General features: G+C 41.5%; 1 protein-coding gene across 2 annotated transcripts; it reads left to right on the forward strand.

The window, feature by feature from the left end:
* The first annotated feature begins 506 nt into the window (after positions 1-506).
* LOC110499940 (anoctamin-6) lies at positions 507-25,076 on the forward strand. 2 transcript variants are annotated; one of them, XM_021576996.2, is made up of 20 exons: positions 507-731; positions 12,257-12,327; positions 12,863-12,991; positions 14,495-14,560; positions 15,194-15,481; positions 15,817-15,930; positions 16,064-16,179; positions 16,337-16,471; positions 16,749-16,854; positions 17,142-17,202; positions 17,416-17,561; positions 17,731-17,808; positions 17,954-18,179; positions 18,540-18,709; positions 19,041-19,138; positions 19,877-20,007; positions 21,977-22,182; positions 22,423-22,628; positions 22,714-22,819; positions 22,966-25,076. In XM_021576996.2, exons 1-20 carry the CDS (start codon positions 638-640, stop codon positions 23,179-23,181), a joined length of 2,763 nt encoding a protein of 920 aa, XP_021432671.1. In that variant the 5' UTR covers positions 507-637; the 3' UTR covers positions 23,182-25,076. The 2 variants fall into 2 exon arrangements, with proteins under 2 accessions (XP_021432671.1, XP_021432672.1); XM_021576997.2 differs by lacking the exon at positions 507-731 and adding an exon at positions 9,968-10,327.
* Positions 25,077-26,911: the final 1,835 nt, after the last annotated feature.

Genomic DNA, 26,911 nt, shown 5'->3' on the forward strand with positions numbered 1-26,911 from the left:
ATGTCAAACGATTGTTCAATTAAATGTGAGGTATTTTGGCCTTCCTACTGATATGTTAATTTTGTTCATTTCATCACTGCTTTTTCAGGACCACTATGCTCTTTGATGCCACCCAGGGGCCACCTGGTTGAGAATGACAGACCTATAACCAGCAAATGCAATAATACCATTTTCCAATGAGAATCATTCATTACATATGGAAACTGGAAAACAATTGCATATTACAATACGGGCCTAAAGAAGGCTGTTCAATTATTAGACCGTACTTATGTGGGTGTAACAAAACTGCCGGTCCTGCCAAGTCGCTCAAAAACTGATCTCGGAAATGGCAGACCTACATTGGTTTGATAACAACATTGTGGGAGGAAACCCGCCAGTCGGAGACTACTAAAAAAACACCTCCTAAAGTACCCATAGTACTCATAGGACTACCCCACCCATTCTCTCAAGTTTGAACTTGATCTAAAAAGCATGCAATGTTTTTTCATTTGAAACCATGTTGTGAAATAAAGTGGGAACTTTTGAAATACATGCAGCTCATTGGTAGTGATCTTACATGATGCGTTAATTCCGCCGTGACATTTTGCTATCCAGGTTTAACCGTTGATGACTTGTTGTGATATGTGACATATTTGAGATGAATGAGAGTGGGGACAACATCCTTGAAATGGATTCTTTGTCCGAGACAAAATTGGATGGCGACACGGAGATAGAGATGGGAATGGAAGTTGGTGAGTTAACGTAGATTTCATTATCTTTTGCAACGCGAGAGGATTTATTGCAAGAGAAAAGGGCGGAATAATGTAGTCTTCCTCTGTAACCTTTCATTTCCACCTATCTGAACCAAAATTATATTTTATTTGCTCAAATGTTATTCTGTTGTGTCCCTTATATATTTTCTCCTTTGTTATTTCAAACTATAAAAAGTATGCAATAACAGTATTGACTTTTGGCACCACCATTGCCCTCTGTAATGAGAGGGTTCTGCTTAGCTGAGGAACGCTCAACTCAGTTATCTTTTGTATGGGCATCTATCTATCTGCCTCAATATACCCTACACTATACGTTATCATAAACTTCATTATCATCAGTGTTTATAAAACTGTAAATTAGTTTGGACTGAAACTGTCTCAGCAACTGTCAGTCCAAGGTCACTCATGCACAGGCATACCTTCGATGCTCTCGGTGTTTACCATGAAGGATGCTCCATACCACTTCTTACAATGCAGCGAATTTTGGGTGTCGTGACCGGGACTCGAGCCTAAATATCTGTGATTGTTAGGCTAACACGGTAGCCATTACACCAATAAGTCAGACTCAATTGACGAGGTCACTAGTTGTTGAACTAAGGTCGCTGGAATACATAAATATTCCTTTATCACACTGGTGGACATAGCATAAGCTAACAACCACACTGATTCACAGATGCAAGATGTCAGTCATAGCCTATGGCTGGCTGCACAGCTTGCCCCTATTATTGGCCCAATGTACACTCCGACTTTCCCACACAATCAAATATCTTCGATCGTCGGGATCTTCGGGCAGTTTGTTAATAACTAGATCATTACTTTGTAGTTATTTAAGTTATATATAATCAGAAATTATTTCTTATGGGGACCTTCATGTGTGTTTAAAATAGTATTGTTTTTTTATTCATACATTTTGAATGTGTATGTTAAACACTACATATATATTAGAACAACAATACAATGACAATACCAATGGCTGCTCCCATCAGTGGGGGCTCTGAAAAGTGGGTGCACTCGTCCCCACCTGCCCCAAGAGGCCTGAAGGGCAAAGCCCCTGCCCCCGCCCCTAGGGATTTTCCAAGGGTGGGAAGGACTGAGCCCCTCCCGACGTCCAGGAGGGCATGGAAGCGAGCGCATCCACCAGCACAGACACCGCTCACAGCATGAAACCAAAACACAAAACATAAATAACTAAATGAAAAACATACAATAATCACATCCCCACCCTCACCCCTGATTGGAGGACCTCAAACCTTTATACTGTGCATGTGTGTATGTATTTATTCCCTCACTCATTAATTCCAACCTTTAGACAGCCACAGATCAACCCAGCTTTCCCAGTAAATCATAATTCTACCATTTCCTCTTGCTACATCCCTCCATTCTCACATGGTGTTTCATTAGGGACTTGAAACCCCCGTCTGCAACATTTCTGCTGAAATTGACCCCAAAATAAACATTTTACCCAACAGCACAATGTTATTTCATATTGACTGACTGTGGTCCTTCAAATCCCCCCAAAATGCAGTTTGTAGGTCCAACCGTGCCCTGATATTATGACATAACATTCATTCCTGGACCTGACTCCAAAAACAAGCCACCGATGGACAGTACCAAAAGAGATACTCTTTGATTCTGTTTCCACATGGCAGAGTCTGCACAGGGCTGACTGTTTAATGTCCGATATACAGAGCATTCTTTTTGTAGCGAGAATTTCATGTAATAGCTTAAATTGAAAAAAAAAAACGGATTGATGCGTCAATTGCAGTGGTGTAAAGTACTTAGGTAAAAATACTACTTAAATCTGTACTTTACTAAACAATTTATATTTTGGACAACTTTTACTTTTACATTCCTAAAGAAAATGATTTACTTTTTACTTTTTACATACATTTGTCATGACTCTAGCCCTTTCAGAGAATTGGCTAGCAGATGTGAACAACCCCCCATCTCCTGTTAGGGGGAGGCAGTTTTGCGACTTTACAACCACGACCTCATTTCTTTTCAGATACACTTCTCTCATTGACCATGCAGTATGGAGAGAGAGAATTTCACAGTAAGACAAAGAGTCTCTCCCGCCCAATTCTACTACATCCCAGAATTGGAGAATTAAACATTATTCATAATTTAGAGAATGTGGAAACGGTCGGTGGCGAAGTCAGCTACGACCCTGTCAGTTTTGTTTTATGTTTGTGACCTCATGAAAGACAATACAGCCACTATACCCTAACTCTGTTAATACAGATTCCTCAGTTATGAGGCTTGCATCTAATTCTTGTATAAAATTAATGAGTAAAGATGAAACTATTTGTGAAATGATATAATGTAATGTTAACCTTTAAAATGAGAACATTGTCTCCCCTGTAAAGTTTAACTAAGTCAGTAGCCACGCCCCAGTGTTAATAGACATTGGTTGGAAATGATGAACCAACAACTTTTCTAAATTTCTATAAAAGCCCCCATGACCCAAAGTCACCTAAGTTCCAAATAATGGGAGGACTTGTCAAGAACACTGACCAACGAGGACAAATCTCCAGAGTGAGATGAACCTCTCAGACCATGTGAACCTCTCACACGACAACCCGGAAGATTCTACAAAGGACGAGGGCGACATCAACTGGGCAAACCAGAGCCTCACATCACCAGCTCAACTATCGAAGTCAGCTTCACATAAATACAATGCATTGCTTTTCCAAATGAGCGATCGTTAGTGGCATATGTATTTATGTGAGAATAGCTTCCCAGGTCCGATAGAGACCCATGTTCTTAGTCTTCCTCTGAATTGACTGTGTTATAACCACACTGTTTTGTGTTATTTAGTCAACTAGGGATGGTATTTTACTGTATAATGTTATCATGAATTGTATATTCTGTAATTGTGTAATTAGTTAGTAAAAATAAATGATTGAGCCTATTGGTGTATGGATGATTTATAGGAAAGGCTGGGTTCGTGCAGATAGCCAAGAATTTTACGTTGTTTGGAATGAGAACTGATGAGGTAGTAATTCATTAATAGAAGTGTCACGTTCTGACCTTTATTTCCTTTGTTTTGTCTTTATTTAGTATGGTCAGTGCGTGAGTTGGGGTGGGCAGTCTATGTTTGTGTTTCTATGTTTTTCTATTTCTGTGTTTGGCCTGATATGGTTCTCAATCAGAGGCAGCTGTTTATCGTTGTCCCTGATTGAGAACCATATTTAGGTAGCCTGTGATTCACTGTTGGTTTGTGGGTGTTTGTTTCCTGTGTCAGTGTTTGTGCCACACGGGACTGTTTCGGTTTGGTTTATTGTTTATTGTTTTGTATTTCATAGTGTTCAGGCTTTTCTTATTAAAATCATGAACACTTACCACGCCGCATCTTGTTCCGATCCTTACTCCTCTTCAGACAAAGAGGAAGAAATCTGTCGTTACAGAAACACCCACAAACAGAGGACCAAGCGGCGTGGTAAGGGGCAGCAGCAACAGCGGCCAAAGACACAGGACTCATGGACTTGAGAGGAAATTCTAGATGGGAAAGGACCCTCAGCACAGCCAGGGGAATATCGCCGCCCCAAAACAGAGCTGGAGGCAGAGAAGTGCTGGTATGAGGAGGCAGCACGGCGGAGTGTTTGGTAGCCCGAGAGTCAGCCCAAACATTTATTGGGGGGGGTACACAGGGAGTGTGGCTAAGCCAGGTAGGAGACCTGTGCCAACTTCCTGTGCTTACCGGAGTGAGAGAGGGACCGGGCAGGCACCGTGTTATGCTGTGGAGCGCACGGTGTCCCCGGTGCGGGTGCATAGCCCGGTGCGGTACATTCCTGCTCCTCCTATCGGCCAGGCTAGAGTGGGCATCGAGCCAGGTGCCATGAAGCCGGCTCTACGCATCTGGTCTCCAGTGCGTCTCCTTGGGCCGGCGTACATGGCACCAGCCTTACGCATGGTGTCCCCGGTTCGCCAGCACAGCCCAGTCCACCTTGCCGCACTGGTCGGGCTACGGGGAGCATTCAACCAGGTAAGGTTGGGCAGGCTCGGTGCTCAAGAGCTCCAGTGCACCTGCACGGTCCGGTCTATCCAGTGCCACCTCCACGCACCAGCCCTCCGGTGGCAGCCCCCCCCCCCCCCCCCGCACCAGGCTGTCTCTCCGTTTTCTGCCTACAGGGTCTCCCGCCTGTCCAGCCCTGCCAGAGCCTTCCTCCTCTCCAGCGCTGCCAGAGTCTCCCGTCTGTCCAGAGCTGCCAGAGTCTCCCGTCTGTCCAGAGCTGCCAGAGTCTCCCGTCTGTCCAGAGCTGCCAGAGTCTCCCGTCTGTCCAGAGCTGCCAGGGTCTCCCGTCTGTCCAGAGCTGCCAGGGTCTCCCGTCTGTCCAGAGCTGCCAGGGTCTCCCGTCTGTCCAGAGCTGCCAGGGTCTCCCGTCTGTCCAGAGCTGCCAGGGTCTCCCGTCTGTCCAGAGCTGCCAGGGTCTCCCGTCTGTCCTGAGCTGCCAGGGTCTCCCGTCTGTCCTGAGCTGCCAGAGTCTCCCGTCTGTCCGGAGCTGCCAGAGCCGCCAGTCTGTCCTGAGCTGTCAGCCAGCCAGGAGCTGCCAGAGCCGTCAGCCAGCCAGGAGCTGCCAGATCCGCCAGCCAGGAGGTGCCAGAGCCGCCAGCCAGCCAGGAGCTGCCAGAGCCGTCTGCCAGCCAGGATCTGCCAGAGCCGTCAGTCAGCCAGGCGATGCCGGAATCGCCCTTTACTCCGGAGCTGCCGGAGGCGTCCTTCACTCCAGCGCTCCCGGAATCTGCCGCCTGTCCGGCGCTGCCTGAGTCTCCCGCCTGTCCGGTGCTGCCGGAATCCCCGTCCATTCGGGACCCATGTCTAGGGTCCCCAGTCCAAGGTCGGTGGCGAAGGTCGCCACTTTAAAGAGGCTACGGAGGCGGGCGAAGAGGCGCATTAGAACTATGGTGAAGTGGGGTCCACGTCCCGCGCCAAGAACCGCCACTGCGGACAGACGCCCACCCAGACCCTCCCCTATAGGTTCAGGTTTTGCGGCCGGTTTGAGAACCATATTTAGGTAGCCTGGGTTTCACTGTTGGTTTGTGGGTGTTTGTTTCCTGTGTCAGTGTTTGTGCCACACGGGACTGTTTCGGTTTGGTTTATTGTTTTGTATTTCATAGTGTTCAGGCTTTTCTTATTAAAATCGTCATGAACACTTACCACGCCGCATCTTGGTCCGATCCTTACTCCTCTTCAGACAAAGAGGAGGAAATCTGCCGTTACAAGACTGTACTCGATAAGATATGAAAATATCTTTAGAGCCGATACGGGAAAAATACTCTATAAAAATGTTCCTGTGGTGCCCCGACTTCCTAGTTAATTAAAGTTTACATTATTAGTTTAATAATTACATATAGAGAATTAATTTGATAAAATAACAGTCTTCACATTTAATGACAAGCAAGAGACATGACACATTTTCCCTGACACCCAAAAGTACTCATTACATTTTGAATGCCTAGCAGGAAAGGAAAAGGGTCCAATTCACGCGCTTATCAAAAGAACATCCCTGGTCATCCCTACTGCCTCTGATCTGGCGGACTCACTAAACACATGCTTTGTTAGTAAATCATGTCTGAGTGTTGGAGTGTGCCCCTGGCTTTCAAAAAAATATGGGGCCATCTGATTTGCTTAATTAAAGGAATTTGAAATTATTTGTACTTTTACTTTTGATACTTAAGTACAGTTGAAGTCGGAAGTCTACATACACCTTAGCCAAATATATTTAAACTCAGTTTTTCACAATTCCTGATATTTAATCCAAGTAAAAATTCCCTGTCATAGGTCAGTTAGGATCACCATTTTATTTTAAGAATGTGAAATGTCAGAATAATAGTAGAGAGAATTATTTATTTAAGATTTTATTTCTTTCATCACATTCCCAGTGGGTCAGAAGTTTACATGCACTCAAGTATTTAGTATTTGGTAGCATTGCCTTTAAATTGTTTCACTTGGGTCAAATGTTTCGGGTAGCCTTCCACAAGCTTCCCACAATAATTTTGGCCCATTCCTCCTGACAGAGCTGGTGAAGCTGAGTCAGGTTTGTAGGCCTCCTTGCTCGCACACGCTTTTTCTGTTCTGCCCACACATTTTCTATAGGATTGAGGTCAGGGCTTTGTGATGGCCACTCCAATACCTTGACTTTGTTGTCCTTAAGCCATTTTGTCACAACTTTGGAAGTATGCTTGGGGTCATTGTCCATTTGGAAGACCCATTTGCGATCAAGCTTTAACTTCCTAACTGACGTCTTGAGATTCAAAATATCCACATTATTTTCCATCCTCAAGATGCCATCTATTTTGTGAAGTGCCCCAGTCCCTCCTGCAGCAAAGCACCCCCACACCATGATGCTGCCACCCCCGTGCTTCACGGTTGGGATTGTGTTCTTCGGCTTGCAAGCCTCCCCCTTTTTTCCCCCAAACTTAACGATGGTCATTATGGCCAAACAGTTCTATTTTTGTTTCATCAGACCAGAGGACATTTCTCCAAAAAGTGCGATCTTTGTCCCCATGTGCAGTTGTTAATCGTATTCTGGCTTTTTTATGGCGGTTTTGGAGCAGTGGCTTCTTCCTTGCTGAGCGGCCTTTCAGGTTATGTCGATATAGGACTCGTTTTACTGTGGATATAGATACTTTTGTACCTGTTTACTCCAACATCTTCACGGGGTCCTTTGCTGTTGTTCTGGAATTGATTTGCACTTATCGCACCAAAGTACGTTCATCTCTAGTAGACAGAACGCGTCTCCTTCCTGAGCGGTATAATGGCTGCGTGGTCCCATGGTGTTGATACTTGTTTGTACAGATGAACATGGAACCTTCAGCCATTTGGAAATTGCTCCCAAGGATGAACCAGACTTGTGGAGGTTTGAAAAAAAAATTCTGTGGTCTTCGTTGATTTCTTTTGATTTCCCCATGATGTCAAGCAAAGAGGCACTGAGTTTGAAGGTAGGCCTTGAAATACATCCACAGGTACACCTCCAATTGACTAAAATTATGTCAATGAGCCTATCAGAAGCTTCTAAAGCCATGACATAATTTTCTGGAATTTTCCAAGCTATTTAAAAAGCACAGTCAACATAGTGTACGTAAACTTCTGACCCGCTGGAATTGTGATACAGTGAATTATAAGTGAAATAATCTGTCTCTAAACAATTAATGGAAATTGTTTAAAGTAGATGCCCTAACCAACTTGCCAAAACTATAGTTTGTTAACAAGAAATTTGTGGAGTGGTTGAAAAATGAGTTTTAATGACTCCAACCTAAGTGTATGTAAACTTCCGCCGAAAATGTTAGCATAGCTGAAAACTGTTGTGCTGATTAAAGAAGCAATAAAACTGGCCTTCTTTAGACAAATTGAGTATCTGGAGCAACAGCATTTGTGGGTTCGATTACAGGCTCAAAATGGCCAGTAACAAAGACTTTCTTCTGAAACTCGTCAGTCTATTCTTGTTCTGAGAAATGAAGGCTATTCCATGCGAGAAATTGGCAATAAACTGAAGCTCTCGTGCAACGCTGTGTACTACACAGAACAGTGCAAACTGTCTCTAACCAGAATAGAAAGAGGAGTGGGAGGCCCCGGTGCACAATTGAGCAAGAGGACAAGTACATTAGAGTGTCTAGTTTGAGGATGTGCCTCTGTACGCCTACATAGATATTCCATTACAAATCTGCTGTTTCCAGCTACAATAGTCATTTACAACATTAACAATGTCTACACTGTATTTCTGATCAATTTGATGTCATTTTAATGGACAATTTATTTAGCTTTTCTTTCAAAAAAAAGGACATTTCTAAGTGACCCCAAACTTTTGAATGGTAGTGTAGTGTTTGCAAACTGTTATGTGACACGTATTAATGCCAAAATAACATGCAAAACAGGCAATGAATGATAGGTCGCCACTGAACTTATCTAATGGGGGACAGTATGGTGGGGACCCATAGGTCTATCTAATATGGAACGGTATAGGGAACAATATCTGACAGGGAATTTGGTTGGGAACAGAACAGATAACAAGGGGTCACATTTTAAGAGTAAAATTTGTGATCTATATTTATTGTCAACACTCAAGATATGAAATTCCACAATATGAATGTCAAACAATCTTTCAATTAAATGTGAGATATGTTGACCATACTGTTATGTTCAATTTGTTTGCTTTGTCCCTACCTTTTCAGGACTCCAAAGCTCTTTGAGGACACCCATGGGCCCACTGGTTAATTTAAAAAAAATATATATATTTTACCTTTATTTAACCAGGTAGGCAAGTTGAGAACAAGTTCTCATTTACAATTGCGACCTGGCCAAGATAAAGCAAAGCAGTTCGACAGATACAACGACACAGAGTTACACATGGAGTAAAACAAACATACAGTCAATAATACAGTATAAACAAGTCTATATACAATGTGAGCAAATGAGGTGAGAAGGGAGGTAAAGGCAAAAAAGGCCATGGTGGCAAGGTAAATACAATATAGCAAGTAAAACACTGGAATGGTAGTTTTGCAATGGAAGAATGTGCAAAGTAGAAATAAAAATAATGGGGTGCAAAGGAGCAAAATAAATAAATTAATTAAATACAGTTGGGAAAGAGGTAGTTGTTTGGGCTAAATTATAGGTGGGCTATGTACAGGTGCAGTAATCTGTGAGCTGCTCTGACAGTTGGTGCTTAAAGCTAGTGAGGGAGATAAGTGTTTCCAGTTTCAGAGATTTTTGTAGTTCGTTCCAGTCATTGGCAGCAGAGAACTGGAAAGAGAGGCGGCCAAAGAAAGAATTGGTTTTGGGGGTGACTAGAGAGATATACCTGCTGGAGCGTGTGCTACAGGTGGGAGATGCTATGGTGACCAGCGAGCTGAGATAAGGGGGACTTTACCTAGCAGGGTCTTGTAGATGACATGGAGCCAGTGGGTTTGGCGACGAGTATGAAGCGAGGGCCAGCCAACGAGAGCGTACAGGTCGCAATGGTGGGTAGTATATGGGGCTTTGGTGACAAAACGGATTGCACTGTGATAGACTAATAATAACCAGCAAATGCAATAATAACATTTCCCAATGACAATCATCCGATCACTGCATATGTATATCGGAAATCGGAAAACGACAACTACACTACGGGCCTAACGAATGCTATTCAGACAGTTTATGTGGGCGTAACAAAACTGCCAAATCGCTCAAAAACTAGGCTGGTGGGAGGGAACTGGTCTGTCTAGAGAGACTACTCAAAAGCCCTCCTCCTAAAGTACCCATAGTCCGTATAGGACTACCCCACACATTCTTTCAAATTAGAATTTGTTCTGAAAAGCATGCACCGTTTTTTTCTTTTGAAACAATGTTGACAAATAAAGTTAGTCAACTTTTGGAACACATGCAGCTCATTGGCAGTAATCTACATGATGCCTTATTTCCGCGGTAAAATTTTCCAGACAACCCTCCACTTTTAACCATTAATGACTTGTGATATGTGACAGATTTATTAAAATTAGTGAGGACGGGTACAACGACATTTTTAAAATGGATTATGTGTCCGAAATAGAATTAGAGGGCGACACGGAGATCGAGATGGGTATGATAGAGGACGTCGGTAAGTTCACGTGGATTTCATTATCTTTCGCAACACAAGATATTTTACCGCAAGAGAAAAGGGCGGAAGAATGTAGGCTTCCTTTGTAGCCTTTCGTTTCCACCCATCATGAACCATATGCTACGCTACGCTATTCAAAATGTCGTTTTTGTGCACTTTTTTTTTCTTCTCAAATGTAATTATGTTGTGCACCTTATATATTTTCTCCTTTATTATTTCAAACGTTCAAGAATTATGCAATAACTACTGACTTTTGGCACCACCATTGCCTTCTGTGATGAGAGGGTTCTGCTCTACCTTACACTATACATTATCATAAACTTAATTATCATCTACCACAGTGTCTATAATACTGTAGTGAATTAGAGGGTATCCTAACTGCGAATCAAACCCAGTCACTGACTGGTCAATCCTTCCTTCAGAAAGTAAGCTCCAATGTTTCCAAATCTCTTTATGCACAGGCACACATTCCATGGCCTCAGTGTTTACCATGAAGGATGCCCCATCCCACTTCTGACACCAGTGCAGCGAATTTTGGGATATCTGTGGTTGTCAGGCTAAGGCCTTAGCCAAAACACCAAGAGGTCCGACTTACTTGACGTCGCTAGTTGTTGTACTGAGGTCGCTGGAATACATAAGTATTCCTTGATCACACTGGAGGACATAGCAATAGATAGGCATAGGCCTAACAACTGCACCGATTATATTCACAGATGCCAGATTTCAGTCATAGCCTATGGCTGACTGCACAGCTTGCCCCTACCCCAGTCTAAATTCACAAGAAACTAACATATTTTTGGCCCATTGTAGACTCCCACTCTCCTACAATGTATCAATTCTCTGGGATCAGGCAGGTTTTCATTACTAGGTAATTACTTGATAATAGTTGTAGTTTCAGGTTATACATGCACTGAGGGAAGGGCCTGAAAAAAAATCCACATCCATTTATGTTTTATTTTTATACTCTCTCCATTTAGCAAAGTACTTTGAAAGTGCTTCCAACAAGTGCTGGTGCTTCATCAGTCTGTCTTTCTGCCATGAGCTAGTAAACATAGCCTTTGACCTGGTCTAGCACCAGTACAAGCAGGCTCAGCGTAGCATGTCTGTTCCTAGAGAAGCACTCTACAGGGGGAAAAGGGTTGCCTGTATAAATCACATAGCTATGTGGATGGTTTTGCTGAAGGTAAAGATTGTATTGTGTCTCATATGTTCACAGTCAAACTTGGAGAAATGCATGACACATGGCATGCAGTATGCAAGTATTTAAGTATTTCTGGTAACTTCAAAGGATCTGCATTCCAAACAAGTATTGCATACAAGCAAGTCAAGTGAAGTACATCAGGCATGCTTCAATTCAATAACATTGGAAGATTTTTAAATAATGTTTTCAGCACAGTTTTATTAGCACAGTTGCTATCAACTTGTCGAATGGAGGTACTTGCCTAAGAGACTCAAACAAACTATTCCATCATGGAGTATCTGAGTTTGAACATTTACAGTCTTTTCCAGGGCGTTACTAAGGGTCATGTTTTCCAAACACCATCTGATTCCAGTTACATTAGGTTTCCATAGTACTTTCTACCATGGGACGTTTAGAAGTTTTCCCGATGGAATGTCGTCTGTTGTGTAAAGTATGAATGTAGTACCAGGCACAATAAAATGTCACATGTAACTGAATGAACACAATTTAATGTGGGTTGTTGAATGAGCTTTACTTTGGTATTATATTCCCCTCTGAAATAAAGATGTGAGTACTTTGCACTGGTGCATATGCTCAGTAAATCTGATAATGCATAATAATCTGCTGGGCCTTGTCAGAGTCTTACAAAAGATGGTGCTTAAGAAGAGTCACATCTCCATCAAGATCTGGTCATGCATGTCTCTCATGTCTTTAATACATGTTTTTTTGTTGTTGGGGGGGGGGGGCAGTCTACTCTCAGGAGTTTTTGCCAACCTTTGAGACTATACCTGAGGGGGCATCAGTGCCCAAAGTGGAGAAGGTGAGTCTCAACCCTTTAAATTGTATAACCTTTCTGCATTATGAAAATGATTAGTGCTCATAGCTTTGATAGTAGTTGTAGTATTAGTTTGAGCTGCCAATGAATAACTTCACAATTAATACCATATTTGTATAACATGGCTGGTTCTTGCATTTATTTGTGGATGTGGATTTATTCGCTTTTGTATTTTCATATGCAGAAAATGCATGGATCAATGTGCCAAATATATGTAATTACAAGAGAGGTCTATGTTTGATGCCAATTCAAATGTGGACTGTTATCGTTCATGGAACAAAAAAGGGTGTGTCACTTTTTGCCGTTGTAGACTCTTCCCTTCCTCTCCCATCTACGTCTGGTGTCAGTTGAGAAAGACGTTGTCTAGTAGGGTCTCGTACAAGCACAGTGAGGCTGTCTGTCAGTCCCTCTCTCGTTAAAGGACATGTATGATATCATGGAAGAAGAAGAGTTTGAGGCTGTGGAGCTACCAGATATCACTGTGGAGCTACCAGATATCGCCTGTTGTTTTTGCCCACAGGCTGAGTTCAATGGCAAATCTGACTCTCTGTTCTTCAATGATGGGGTTAGACGGATCGACTTTGTCTTAGTCTATGAAGATGAGGACATGAAGGAGATCGACAAGAATAGAACGTTCCAGAAACGTAAAGTAAGTCCATTTCTGGTGGCAGATTGTGAGTCTAAGTGTCCTTATTCACATTCAACATGGTCAGCAGGTTTCTGTCTGACAGAAGTTAAAAACAGTATTCCTACTGTGCTGTGAAAAAGCATGTTTGAAATGATATGCAGTTTCACAATGTAAGCATAGTTTTGAGGAAAATGTGAATCTAAATGTGTTTTCTTATAGCTTAAGAGGAGTACTGTATTATCTATGAAACAAGTTACTAAAGCCGCATTCCATCAAAGATGTTAACTTGTAGGAATCAGTGTTATGTTCCGTCATAGAAGCTTGTGTTATATTATGCCAGGACCTAAGGCATTCACACAACGCTTTCTCATTGCACACCCGGAATATGGACTTTTAATATTGGTACAGGAAGTTTTTCTTTGCTGCAGTCATGGTGTGTCAGATCTAAGGTATCCCTATGATTAATATGAGGCCATTTACAAATGTACAATCATTTTTATCATCATATGCCAAATAAACATACCAAAATAAAACATGAGGAAACTCTAGACAGGATGTTGCACATGCAGGTATGTCGTGGACTGCAGTACACACTTTTGTGAAAGTAAAATCTCTGTTTCACAATATCCATCACAACAAGGTGACAGAAATGTAACATACACTATACGCTACCCTTGCAAATGTCAAAATATAATTTTCCAAATGTCAGATTTTGTTGCATCATAATGGCTGAAATAATAAGTACATTCACCTTTGATAGAGGTAACATTTGTGATTCACCAACAATCCCCCATATGTTGAATGGATGATTTTTGGGAGCAGGGAGTATTGAAAGCAGCAGGACTGTACACGCCTCCTATGCAGCTGTGGTCACTTATGTTGCCAAGCTCTTGATGTCATGTCCCAGTGGGGCTATTATGACATGCCCAGACTAGACACTCCATTATATGGACACTCCATTATACTGAAGATCTGCTGTGGTGGTTTTAATGCACTTTCACAGCTGGAGAAGGAAAAGGAGGCAAAATTCCACTTCTCTAGAAATTGATCCTTTAGTCATTCCCAACCTAGTTATATATACTGTATTTACAATTCTTTACAAGTATTGTGGATGCACTAAACAGAAGCATACAGACGTATGTAGTAGCAATGTATTTTGATTGACCAATGAGCTTTTATTTATTTTACGTGGTTTTACCAGAAGTCTTGTATCGTACACATATAGATGTAGTCAGTTTCATACATGGTTGAAATCAGTCAATGCATTGCTATCCATTGAGGGGAAATAAGTCCATGTAATGTCAATATAATGAAACTTTTAATTCATTATTTATTATACACAACCACAGTTAATATGGGATAATAATAATAATGTATTAGATATTATATTTAACATTTGTAAAGCACTTTTCATTACAAGAGTAATAAGAGAAACAGATTGGATCTCATCCAATAGGGAAACAGAAGGGGCAGTGTTACAAACAAGGGATCCATTGATTTAACATCCTGTATTCTCTTCCCTAGCAACGGAGAGAGTACTTTGAGGCCAGCTTGATGAAGATGGGGATGGAACTAGAGGCTGCCAGATCTGTGAGTGGCCACATAATGCATTCTACAAGGACTGGCTTTATGTATTTACTCTGCTGTTAGCTTGCAGAGTGGGGTTGAGTGTGTAGATCTTCAGGGACGATTGGATGGAAACAATATTTAGTATCTTACATTCGTTTGGTCAGAAATGGTAGAGAAATACCTAATGTTTGTTTTTGTTACGTAGTTTTATTATCATACTGCTTATTTAAGTGACCTTGTGGATCTTGTTTTTGGCTGCATTTTAGATGGCAGACACAGTTGTTTTACAAAGTTTTCCTTTTAAACAGCCAACTATTTCCTCAGAAAGGGTTGAGATTGAATTATAGTGGGAAACTATGGCACCAATCCCATTATTTGAGTAGTTTCCCAATTATTGGCAAACTTTTGTGGTATTTCATGGAATAGGATCAATGAGTTAACATTGATAAACACAGAGCCAACTTCTGATTTTGTAGATAATAAAGTATTGCATTAGATTTATGTGATGTTTTAGTACTTGTTTTATGTGGAGGATGTAATTTGTGATCATGGCAATGTCTTCTTAATCTTCTTAATTACTGAAGATGTAATACATTTAGTTGAAATGAAAAGGGCTGCCTTATCTTGTTGTTTTATCTTCGTCATTCCGACAAGGTGGTAGATGAGAAGCTGTTGTTCGTCAAGGTGCACATGCCCTGGGACGTGCTATGTACCTACGCCGAGGTCCTCCACATCAAGCTGCCCATTCAGCCCAATGATCTGTCCACCACGTCCTCACCCTTCAACTTCCTCAGCTGCATCACCAGACACTTCTACCCCAGCGAGGACCTCATAGCCAAGGAGACGGAGTACTTCACTGCCCCGTTCGAGAAGGACAGACTGGAGTACTTCTACGTGAAGGACCGGGACCTCTTCTTCACGCCGTCCATGAGGAGTAGAATGGCAAGTGCACTGCTTTCTTTACCTCATCATGGAGTATAAACCCCAAAGTCAACCAATAAGAGGTTAAAGATGCAGCAGCGCACTAGATTTTGATAGAGATTAAAAATAAATCACTAAAAAGCAGTCACCTCATTGACTTTCTTTCGGTAGTTTAAGCATCTCAGGTTTCTGATGCTGCTAAATGGTGTTGGAAGATATTTTGTCTGTAGACCACTGAGATTGGTTATTCAGCCCGTGCGCTGTGAAAATATCAATGTACCTATGCTTAAAACACAGTGTTAACACTCTTTTCTTAACACTTCAATGATAACAGAATGGTTGGTCTTCCTCATCAGGCCTACTACATCCTCAGCCGAGCCCCCTATGAGGTGCGAGGGAACATCAAGAAGTTTGGTGTCACCAAGCTGCTCGATGGGGGGGTGTACAAGGCTGCTTATCCCCTGCATGATGTGAGTGGGGATAAAAAGTGGGGTGGCACTAGTAACTGACAACATAGTACATTAAACACCAATCGATCTGTGAAAAGACTTGAGCAGTGTTTTTATGGACTTTTTAGTTTTGTTTTCTGTGAACTTACTTTAGTGCAGATTCAACGTCAGGTCGAAGGAAGATGAGTGCCCCAATGAGAGATACCTCCTGTATAACGAGTGGGCTCACCCTAAAAGTTTCTATAAGATGCAGCCACTTGATCTCATAAGGTAATTCATGCTTTAATCTACTTTCGCAAAAATGCACATTGCTGCTTTAGCATAATAAGGTGTTGAGAAGTATTATTCCAAACAGAATGTGCTCAATCATTGTAATTACGGAAAATAAGGGATGGAAATAATAACATTTTCTTTCGTTTTCTTATAGAAAGTATTATGGGGAGAAGATTGGCATTTACTTTGCTTGGCTGGGCTTCTATACAGCCATGCTGGCCCTCGCTGCCATTGTTGGACTTGGCTGTTTCATTTATGGGTACACGACTCAAGAAACAAGCACCTGGAGGTAAGTTTAAAGCTCAAAGAAAGTACTTCAAAAACCCACAACACCATAGAAATATATTACAAGTTGCTAAATCTAGTGTATATCAAATGAAGATCAGTATGTGCAGGACAGGACACACAAGGTTAAGTAGAGTAAATATAAGTTGATTTATGTTCCTTCCATGCTGTTCCCTGACACTCTAACTGTGTGAAAACCCAATGATTAACAACTTTGTTGCATTTTGCTGTTGAGTTTTTGGTGAAGTTTGACCCATCTGTTCTGTTCATTTATTGGACAGCAAAGAGGTGTGCGACCCTTTGATTGGAGGAAATATTGTGATGTGTCCGCAGTGTGATAAGGAGTGCACATACTGGAGGCTGAACAGCACCTGTGAATCTTCTAAAGTAAGTATTGCATACATTAGGGTCACTAATTCCGGTCCATGGCTGTACAGGTTTTTTCTCATTCACTCACATGGTCAATTCAGAGTGATTATGATTATGAAAGTGACGTATATGGATAATGAGTCCCTTAAACGGTTTTCTCAGACTCCTTGGCCCATGAGACATGCTACAAGTCATATTAAACCTTTTTGAACAGGGTTTGTTTTCATATACATTTATAAAGAGTTGGATGGAATGAAAAAATGATGTGAAAAGCTAAGTATTTCATGTGATCTTGTTTTCCTTAGAAACTGTGCATATTTGATAACTATGGGACGCTGGTGTTTGCTGTCTTTATGGCCATTTGGGGTGAGTCATTTAATTAATTCAACTTACCAAATGTTCAAATGTAGAGTTTTCAGAAACGGTATTATTTTAGTGTGTAGTTTTGTTGAAATAAGTTTATTAGCAATTAGATGTTGCATGATAATGATATTAGAGTTTAGCAGAGTTTTCCTGCTACAGTCTAGGACCAGGCAAGTAAAATAAAGCTTTACACTCTTGTTCCCATCCTGGTTCTAGTGACCGTGTTTCTGGAGTTCTGGAAGCGCTACCAGGCAGAGCTGGAGTATGAGTGGGACACCGTGGAGTTCCTGGAGCAGGAGGAGCAACCTCGTCCCGAGTATGAGGCCAAGTGTAACCATGAGAGAATCAACCCTGTCACACGGGTAAGGAAGATGTGGAAGATGTGTTCGTCACACGCTATTCCATAGCGTCAGACTCAGGAGGCTAGAGGAACACTCCACAACCGATGATAGTAATGTTATATACTTGTTTTGAAAGGACAGTAATACCTGTATCATTACTTCATTGTAAAACATGTTATTCTTCATTTAGGTAAAAGAGAAAGTACCTTATACAGCCTGTGGACGGTGTATAAGAGTGTCTTTAGGAATCGGGACCGTCTTATTCTGGGTAAAAACTTTTGGATTTCTCTACTGTTATCTTGTTCTGAATAGGCCAATTAATTTGCACTCCAACAGCAAAACATGTTTTATATAACCCTAACCTTTGTTTCAAGTCTGAGCCCTCCAATTCTTGTGTTTGTGCTTGTGTTCAGATTGTGTTGATCCTAGCGTCAGTGGTGGCCATCATCGTATACCGACTGGCAGTGTTCTTCTCATTTTCGACAAGACTCCAGTCTGACCTAAAGGAGCTCGAACCGTTTAAGGAGTATGTGACCGCCCAAATGGCCACCTCCGTCACTGCTTCTATCATCAGCTTCGTAGTAATCATGGTGCTCAACATCCTGTATGAGAGGGTTGCCATCTGGATCACTGACTTCGGTAAGACGCCCCAATGTCAAACAACAGGAAATATGTGGTTTGCTATGCGGAACTATGGTGTTTCTCAAACTGCTTTCAGACAAGGGCTAATATTCACTCAAACATGCCGTAGCAAGGTTTATGCAGTGCCCCAAACATTCTGCAATTATACCATGGTATGAGTAAATATTGCACGCCAATAGGTCTGAAGTAATCCAAATATATGCCAACATATTTATACTCTAGGAAATTCACACCACAATAGCCCTTAGCTAATGTCCTTATTCAGATTAATTTGCAGAATCTGGACACAGCAAAAGCTTGATTTAAGCCTGAAGTTTTTTTGATGAGACTGAGAAGATGCCTTACTTCATTTTAAAGAGCTACCAAGGACCAAGACGGATTATGAGAACAGTCTGACTCTGAAGATGTTCCTGTTCCAGTTTGTCAACTACTACTCCTCCTGCTTCTACATTGCCTTTGCCAAAGGGAAAGTGGTTGGTTACCCTGGACAACCTGTTTACCTGCTGGGCAAGTACAGGAATGAGGAGGTACGTATGCCTATCAGTTGATTGAAAGATCAGTTGATTGAAGGCTCAGTTGATTGGAGCTTGGTGCTTGGCACAGAATATGTGATAACACAGTATGACAGTGTTTTGCTTTTCCGCTTCGCTTGTGTTCTAACTACGTTTCCAAATTATTAGCTCTTGCATTCTGTGGCATTTTTGTTTGACTCAAAGAGACCTTCATATTTCAAATGAAAGAGCTAGATGAGGAAATCTTCCACAAAATACAAGTTGTTTGAATGGAGGTGCTTTATCATGTAATACTACAAGATGGCCGACATTGGTTCATGCATTGTTTGTGTCTCATCCTTACCAGTGTGATCCAGGAGGATGCCTGATTGAGTTGACAACCCAGCTCACTGTCATCATGGGCGGTAAAGCCATCTGGAATAACATTCAGGAGGTGTTGCTGCCGTAAGTTTTTGGTTCAATGGAAGAACATAAAATAGCCAACCACATCAGCTCTCTAGGAGCCCAGCAACTGTAAAGTTTCCTGCTTTCAGACAGTTACAGTGGATCAGGGTTGGTTCAATGGTTTATTCCATCTCAACTCAAAATGGAATTCCCCCTTATCTTCAAGTGTATCTGTATCCAGACATCATTATTATCTGATTCAGAGAGCAAACATAAAGGTGTCTTTTTGTTGGCACTAACGGAGACTAACTCCACCATGGCTAATTGGCCAAAGTCTATGGGGAAATGAATGTTTTTTTGTTGGGTTTCTGGATAAATGCCAAAAACACAGGCTTAGGAGATCTTATACGTTTTGTTCTATGAGATCATTTTCATCAGCTAACGTCACTTTTTTTGAATTTTAAAGCCTTTATGTAATCAAAACAAAAACATAAAGCACATAAAGGCTTCACAATTCATTAAGGTCATGTTAACTGACTGATATTATCTCATAGGACAAAACGTATAATATCTCCTAATCCTATTTCAACCTCAGACCTTATTTTCGGCATTTATCCCAAAACCCCATTCTTTCCCTATTAATTTCCCCATAGGAAATGCTAACTAATTTCAGTTTTTTAGGATTTCCCCCATAGAAAATGCTAACTCATTTCCATTTTTTAGGACTACAAGCTGGCGAGGTCTATTACCTTGTTATAAGCATCATGATTCTGCGATTGACATGTTTCTCATCATCAGGTGGATGAAGAATTTGATATTCCGCTACTGCACACGTGTGGGGTCTGAAAAGGTGATTCCTCGCTGGGAGCAGGACTATCAGCTGCAGCCCATTGGGAAGCTGGGCCTCTTCTATGAATACCTGGAGATGGGTAAGATATGAAGTATGAGGCAAACTCTCTCCCTCTCTCCCACCCTAGCCCCTATCCCCTGGCACCTCTGTAGATCTGAGAGGATTGGATAGGTGTGGACACAATATGGTGGCAGCTATATGCTCAGAAGTTTTTTAAGCTGATCCTGCTATTTCTTTGGGCTCTGTCCAGAAACCACCTCTAGCCCCTATCCCCAAGGCACTTCAAATCAAATCAAATTTTATTTGTCACATACACATGGTTAGCAGATGTTAATGCGAGTGTAGCGAAATGCTTGTGCTTCTAGTTCCGACAATGCAGTAATAACAAGTAATCTAACTAACAATTCCAAAACTACTGTCTTGTACACAGTGTAAGGGGATAAAGAATATGTACATAAGGATATATGAATGAGTGATGGTACAGAGCAGCATAGGCAAGATACAGTAGATGGTATCGAGTACAGTATATACATATGAGATGAGTATGTAAACAAAGTGGCATAGTTAAAGTGGCTAGTGATACATGTATTACATAAGGATACAGTCGATGATATAGAGTACAGTATATACGTATGCATATGAGATGAATAATGTAGGGTAAGTAACATTATATAAGGTAGCATTGTTTAAAGTGGCTAGTGATATATTTACATCATTTCCCATCAATTCCCATTATTAAAGTGGCTGGAGTTGAGTCAGTGTCAGTGTGTTGGCAGCAGCCACTCAGTGTTAGTGGTGGCTGTTTAACAGTCTGATGGCCTTGAGATAGAAGCTGTTTTTCACTTACTTAATCTAGAAGGGTTGGATGGACATAAACTATATGGTGCAAATCCCCCCTAGCTACTATCATAGTATCAGGTCCCCCCTAGCTAGCCTATCAGCTAATATCATTGTATCAGGTTCCCCCCTAGCTAGGCTATCAGCTTCTAACTATAATAGTATCATGATCCCCCCCCCCCCCCCCCCCCCCCCCTAGCTAGCCTATGAGCTACTAACTATCATAGTATCAGGTCCCCCTAGCTAGCCTATCAGCTACTATCATAGTATCAGGTTCCCCCCTAGCTAACCTATCAGTTACTATCATAGTATCAGGTTCCCCCCTAGCTAGCCTATCAGTTACTATCATAGTATCAGGTTCCCCCCCTAGTTAGCCTATCAATTACTATCATAGTATCAGGTTCCCCCCTAGCTAGCCTATCAGTTACTATCATATTATCAGGTTCCCCCCTAGCTAGCCTATCAGTACTAACTGTAATAGTGTCAGGTTCCCCCCTAGCTAGCCTATCAACTATTATCATTGTATCAGGTTCCCCCCTAGCTAGGCTATCAGCTTCTAACTATAATAGTATCATGATCCCCCCCCTAGCTAGCCTATGAGCTACTAACTATCATAGTATCAGGTTCCCCCTAGCTAGCCTATCAGCTACTATCATAGTATCAGGTTCCCCCCTAGCTAACCTATTAGTTACTATCATAGTATCAGGTTCCCCCTAGCTAGCCTATCAGCTACTATCATAGTATCAGGTTCCCCCCTAGCTAGCCTATCAGTTACTATCATAGTATCAGGTTCCCCCCTAGCTGGCCTATCAGTTACTATCATAGTATCAGGTTCCCCCCTAGCTAGCCTATCAGTTACTATCATAGTATCAGGTTCCCCCCTAGCTGGCCTATCAGTACTAACTGTCATAGTGTCAGGTTCCCCCCTAGCTAGCCTATCAGTTACTATCATATTATCAGGTTCCCCCCTAGCTAGCCTATCAACTACTATCATAGTTTCAGGTTCACAGATCTATTGATGGAAAGGCTTTTTTTTCTGCAGTGATCAAATTTGGCTTTGTGTCTGCGTGGCTTTTTTCCTACAGTGATCCAGTTTGGTTTTGTGTCTGCGTGGCTTTTTCCTACAGTGATCCAGTTTGGTTTTGTGTCTGCGTGGCTTTTTCCTACAGTGATCCAGTTTGGTTTTGTGTCTGCGTGGCTTTTTCCTACAGTGATCCAGTTTGGTTTTGTGACTCTGTTCGTGGCCTCCTTCCCCCTGGCTCCTGTCCTGGCTCTGGTCAATAACCTCTTCGAGATCCGGGTGGACGCCTGGAAGATCATCACCCAGTTCCGCCGCATGGTTCCAGAGAAGGCCCAAGACATCGGGGCGTGGCAACCCATTCTCCAAGGTGTCGCCATCTTGGCTGTGGCATCAAATGTGAGTGATGGCTCCTCCATTGGATTATGAAGTATTATGAAACATACATATATTTTTTAAGATGACGTATTTATCTTGGTTTATTCTCCATTGCTTAATCCCATCACTGGATGTCAGTCATATGATTTGATTGTTACCATGCTGATGTAGTGGCATTCTTAGGTAGATTATAATTCATCTATTATGATGAGCACCAGTTTAAAGTGCACTGTCTCCTCCACTTCCCTGTCTCTCTGCCAGGCCATGATCATTGCCTTCACATCAGACATGATCCCACGATTGGTTTACTACTGGTCTTTCTCTGTGTATCCCTATGGAGAGCATTCCAGTCACACCATGCAGGGCTACATCAACAACACCCTCTCTGTGTTCGACATCCAGGACTTCTCCAACAAGAGCCGGCCCTTGCAAACACCTTACTGGTTCAATAACAGCACCACCTGCAGGTAATGTGAATGTATATGAGAGGGGTTTCAAAGAAATCGTGTTAGACATTGAAATAGTTCATGCAGTCTCTCTGTCATACTTTAGATATCGAGATTTCAGATACCCACCAGGACATCACAGACAATATGAATACAGTATCTACTACTGGCATGTGATAGCTGCCAAGATGGCTTTCATAATAGTTGTAGAGGTGAGTAGAAATTTCTCTGAAACGTTGCTTTGACCTGATTTTTCTTTCTACAGTGTAGTCTAATGCCAGATGGGCATTTTCTAGCCTTTCAAGAAATCCTAATAATGTTTTCCCTCCTTCCGACCCTTATACCCTTGTCCCCTCAGCACATTGTATACCTGACCAAGTTCGTTCTGTCCTACGTGATCCCGGACGTGCCTTACACAGTGAGGGAACAGATCAAACGAGAGAAGTACTTAAGCCAGGTCATCCTTCACGAGACCAACCTCAAACTGGTGACCAAACGCTTAAAGCCTGTCGCTGATAAGATACTTAAACACAATGAGGACAAGGAGGAGGAGATTATGGACCTTTACTTTTAATCTCTGAAGCTTTGTCAGAGAAGAGAGAGTCCTGCCTTTGTCAGGACCTACAATATTTACAAGTATTGTGAGCAGCTAAAGATGTATTCAAAACATGTTTTAATAACTTTAATTAATATGAATTAATATTATTAGTAGCTTAATAGCTTGGTGGGGACTACGACCAACCAAACCAGCCATGAAGCTCAGCTCTGTTGCTCAGATCTCTGGATCAATTGCATATTTAGCACTTTTATGTCACTGATTGTTACATGTACACTGTTACATTTAATGTGTCTTGTATTGATAAAATTAGGATTCAATGCCATATGTTTGACTGTACGGTAAATATGGAAGATTATGAATGACAACAATACTTTTCTTCTTTAAACAAAACATACAGATTTTTATACAATTTGTGGCCTAGGACTATCCAAACATTTCTAATACTCAAGGTGTGCTTGATTTAGTCAGGAATAATTCCAAAAGCTCAAATTGCGTTGACCAGGCAAGCCATCAAGTATGGAAGCTCGTTCCCGCCACCAAGAAAAAATATCTGACTACGAGTTATGAGATAGTAAGGTATAATTATGAGATAGAATGTCTGGATCATGGACATTGAATAGTCCTGCAGGTCGACCCCTTTTAAAGGGGAAATCTGGGATTCGCACAATAACAAAGCTTCTCCCACCACAGCGAGGAATGGGGCAGGAGAAATGTAACCAATCTCAAATACATAGACACAAGGACTCACATATGGATGCAAGGACTGACCATCCATGAGATACAAATTATATTTTTAACCATGTGTTGAAGCTATACTGTGTTTTTTTACAATTACATTGTTTACACACAAGAGAGTAAACCAAGCTTATATTTTGGGTTCTGACTGAGTAAGACCGTTACTCATTTCTAAGTTACATTATTGAAGAATCAGTGGCTTTACACTGAGTGTACAAAACATATTTCCATGACATAGACTGACCAGGTGAATCCAGGTGAAAGCTATGATTCCTTATTGATCTTACTTGTAAAACCCACTTCAATCAGTGTAGATGAAGGGGAAGAGACAGGTTAAAGAAGGGTTTTATTGAGTCATGGAGTCATGGATTGTGTATGTATGCCATTCAGAGGGTTGAAAGGGCAAAACAAAATATTAAAGTGCCTTTGAATGGAGTATGGTAGTAGGTGCCAGGCGCACTGATTTGAGTGTCGAGAGCTTCAACGCTGCTGGGTTTTTCACGCTCAATAGTTTCCCGTGTGTATCAGGAATGGTCCACCACCCAAAGGACATCCAGCCAACTTGACACAACTTTGGAAAGCATTGAAGTCAACATGGGCCAGCATCCCTGTGGAACGCTTTCGACACCTTGTAGAGTCCATGACCCAACAAATTGAGGCTGTTCTGAGGGCAAAAGTACATATGAATTAAACAATATCACCACAATCTCTCTATCTTATCAATGTGTCATTGACTATAAGATATGCATAAGGTTATCCTTAGTTGAGGAAGGCCTGATGCAAAGTGCACATTGGATTTATGTGATGCAGATCACCTGAACGTATCTCATACTAATGACTTACTATCATATATATGTCTTTCTATCTCATAACTCGTAGTCAGATTTTATTTTTGGGTGGCGGGAACGAGCTTCCATACATACTCATGGTCACCTCAAGTATTTACAGTACCATTTTTGGCCTATGTATTCGATTTTAAGCATTTTGATAGAAGTCTATCGCTTGAATCAATATATGTTGCTGTATTATATTGTGCTTTTTTTTAAATCAAAGGTATATATGAACTAACAATCTGCCCCTGTTTACAATATTTGTCTTTCAAGTATTTTGTCAAGTGTATTGTAATTTGTATGTTATCCCAAATAAAATCAAAAGTCTTTGTTTTTTATTTAGAACCGTGATTATGTTTGTCGTCATTTCAAAGTTCAGGTCAGATACAGTTCATCTTCCAAATAAACTGCACATGTTCTCATACTTGAAATGCTGTGTTGTGTCTGCCATTGCCCCGACAGTCTTGTGACTGGTTTGTGACTTATGTTTGTTTGCTTTTGGACTCAAACGTCATCTAGTAACAAAGATTGTCTATCATATTGACAAGATAGTCAAGTGACCGCTTTAACAATGGAAATACGTGTCCTCAAATATGGAAGGCGGATGGGAGGAGGCGAGATCAGGTGAGACCATTCTATCCAATGAGAGGGCAGATATGCTGTGAACAACAGGCAATAGAAATAGATAGAGGACTCATCTTTGCGTCTGTGCCATTATAGCGTCTGTGACTGCATTTTAAAGTAGTTTGTTTTCTTCTTCTTTGGCTGATTTCTCCTAACTCATAGGAATCCTCAACCAGTTGACTACTTTAAAATGGTGACCTCGATGGCAATGTCCATGCTAAAACGGGTTATATCCATGATGAGTCCTCTATCTATCACTATGACAACAGGGCTCCTGAGTCGCGCAGCGGTCTAAGGCACTGCATCTCAGTGCTAGAGGCGTCACTACAGACCCAGGTTTGATTTCAGGCTGTGTTACAACAGGCAGTGATTGGAAGTCCCATAGAGCAGCACACAATTGGCCCAGTGTTGTCTGGGTTAGGGTTTGGCCGGGGTAGGCCGTCATTGTAAATAAGAATTTGTTGTTAACTGACTTGCCTAGTTAAATAAAGGTTAAATAAAACATTTAAAATAACCTCTGGTATAATTTTTTTTTTTGCCAAAGTTGACGAAAACGCCACGTTTGTCCACTTATATTGTTGCATTCATAACAACCTAACCATTACAACACTTGTATTCCATCAAATAAGCGTCACGTAGCAAATTAGCAATTCCATTTTTTGTTGAGCAAATTCGATACTCTCATTGACCTCCATGCAAAAATTCCTCACGTCGTTAGATTGTTTTCATGGACAGATTTTGGGCGGAGTAAAACTTCTCGCTTCACGTCTTCCTCTCTGGTAGTAATCAACACAGTCTTTTGTTCAGGCAAATGATTGAACACCCTGGTGTGAAGGAGTGAGTAGACATGAGATGGTAGCAGATGTCAGTCTGCAGTGAATGCCATGCAGGAGAAGGATCCCGACAGTGAAGAAGGTGGACTTTGTTGCGTTCATAGCGCAAGTGATACATTGCACTAGTCAAACTCATAAAACATGTAAGAAGTTAGACATCATTGTGAAGACGGCAAATAGATTTCTGAATCTCCAGGACTTTACAGCAGAAATGTTACAGTAAATACTGAATGAAGAGGTTCCCCCCTCCCAGGTTCCTGAGCCTGTGTAAGGATCTGAATAGACATTTAAATCTGACTGAAAGAGTACAGTTTTGGGGTTTTGTTCAAGGTTCTTTATTAAGAGGATATTGAATTCACTAGCTTGAAATCACTGGCCACTTTAATAAATGGAACACTAATCAAATCAAAATTGATTTGTCACATGCATGAAATACAATAGGCCATACCTTACAGTGAAATGCTTACTTACAGTACAAGCCCTTAACCAACAATGCAGTTTTAAGAAAAATACCTGTTAAGTAAAAAAAATAATAATAATAAAAGTAACAAATAATTAAAGAGCAGCAGTAAAATAACAATAGTGAGGCTATGTACAGGAGGTACCGGTACAGAGTCAATATGCGTGGGCACCGGTTAGTCGAGGTAATTGAGGTAATATGAAATGTAGGTAGAGTTATTAAAGTGACTATGCATAGATAATAAACAGAGAGTAGCAGCAGCG

The sequence above is a fragment of the Oncorhynchus mykiss genome, chromosome 21, assembly GCF_013265735.2.
Source record: "Oncorhynchus mykiss isolate Arlee chromosome 21, USDA_OmykA_1.1, whole genome shotgun sequence".
Lineage (NCBI taxonomy): Eukaryota > Metazoa > Chordata > Actinopteri > Salmoniformes > Salmonidae > Oncorhynchus > Oncorhynchus mykiss.

Coding starts and splice junctions, on each gene's coding strand:
- LOC110499940 (XM_021576996.2), top strand. CDS start 638: ATGAATGAGAGTGGGGACAACATCCTTGAAATGGATTCTTTGTCCGAG. Junction 732..12,256: donor AGAGATGGGAATGGAAGTTG/GTGAGTTAACGT, acceptor GGGGGGGGGCAG/TCTACTCTCAGGAGTTTTTG. Junction 18,180..18,539: donor CATCTGGATCACTGACTTCG/GTAAGACGCCCC, acceptor TTCATTTTAAAG/AGCTACCAAGGACCAAGACG.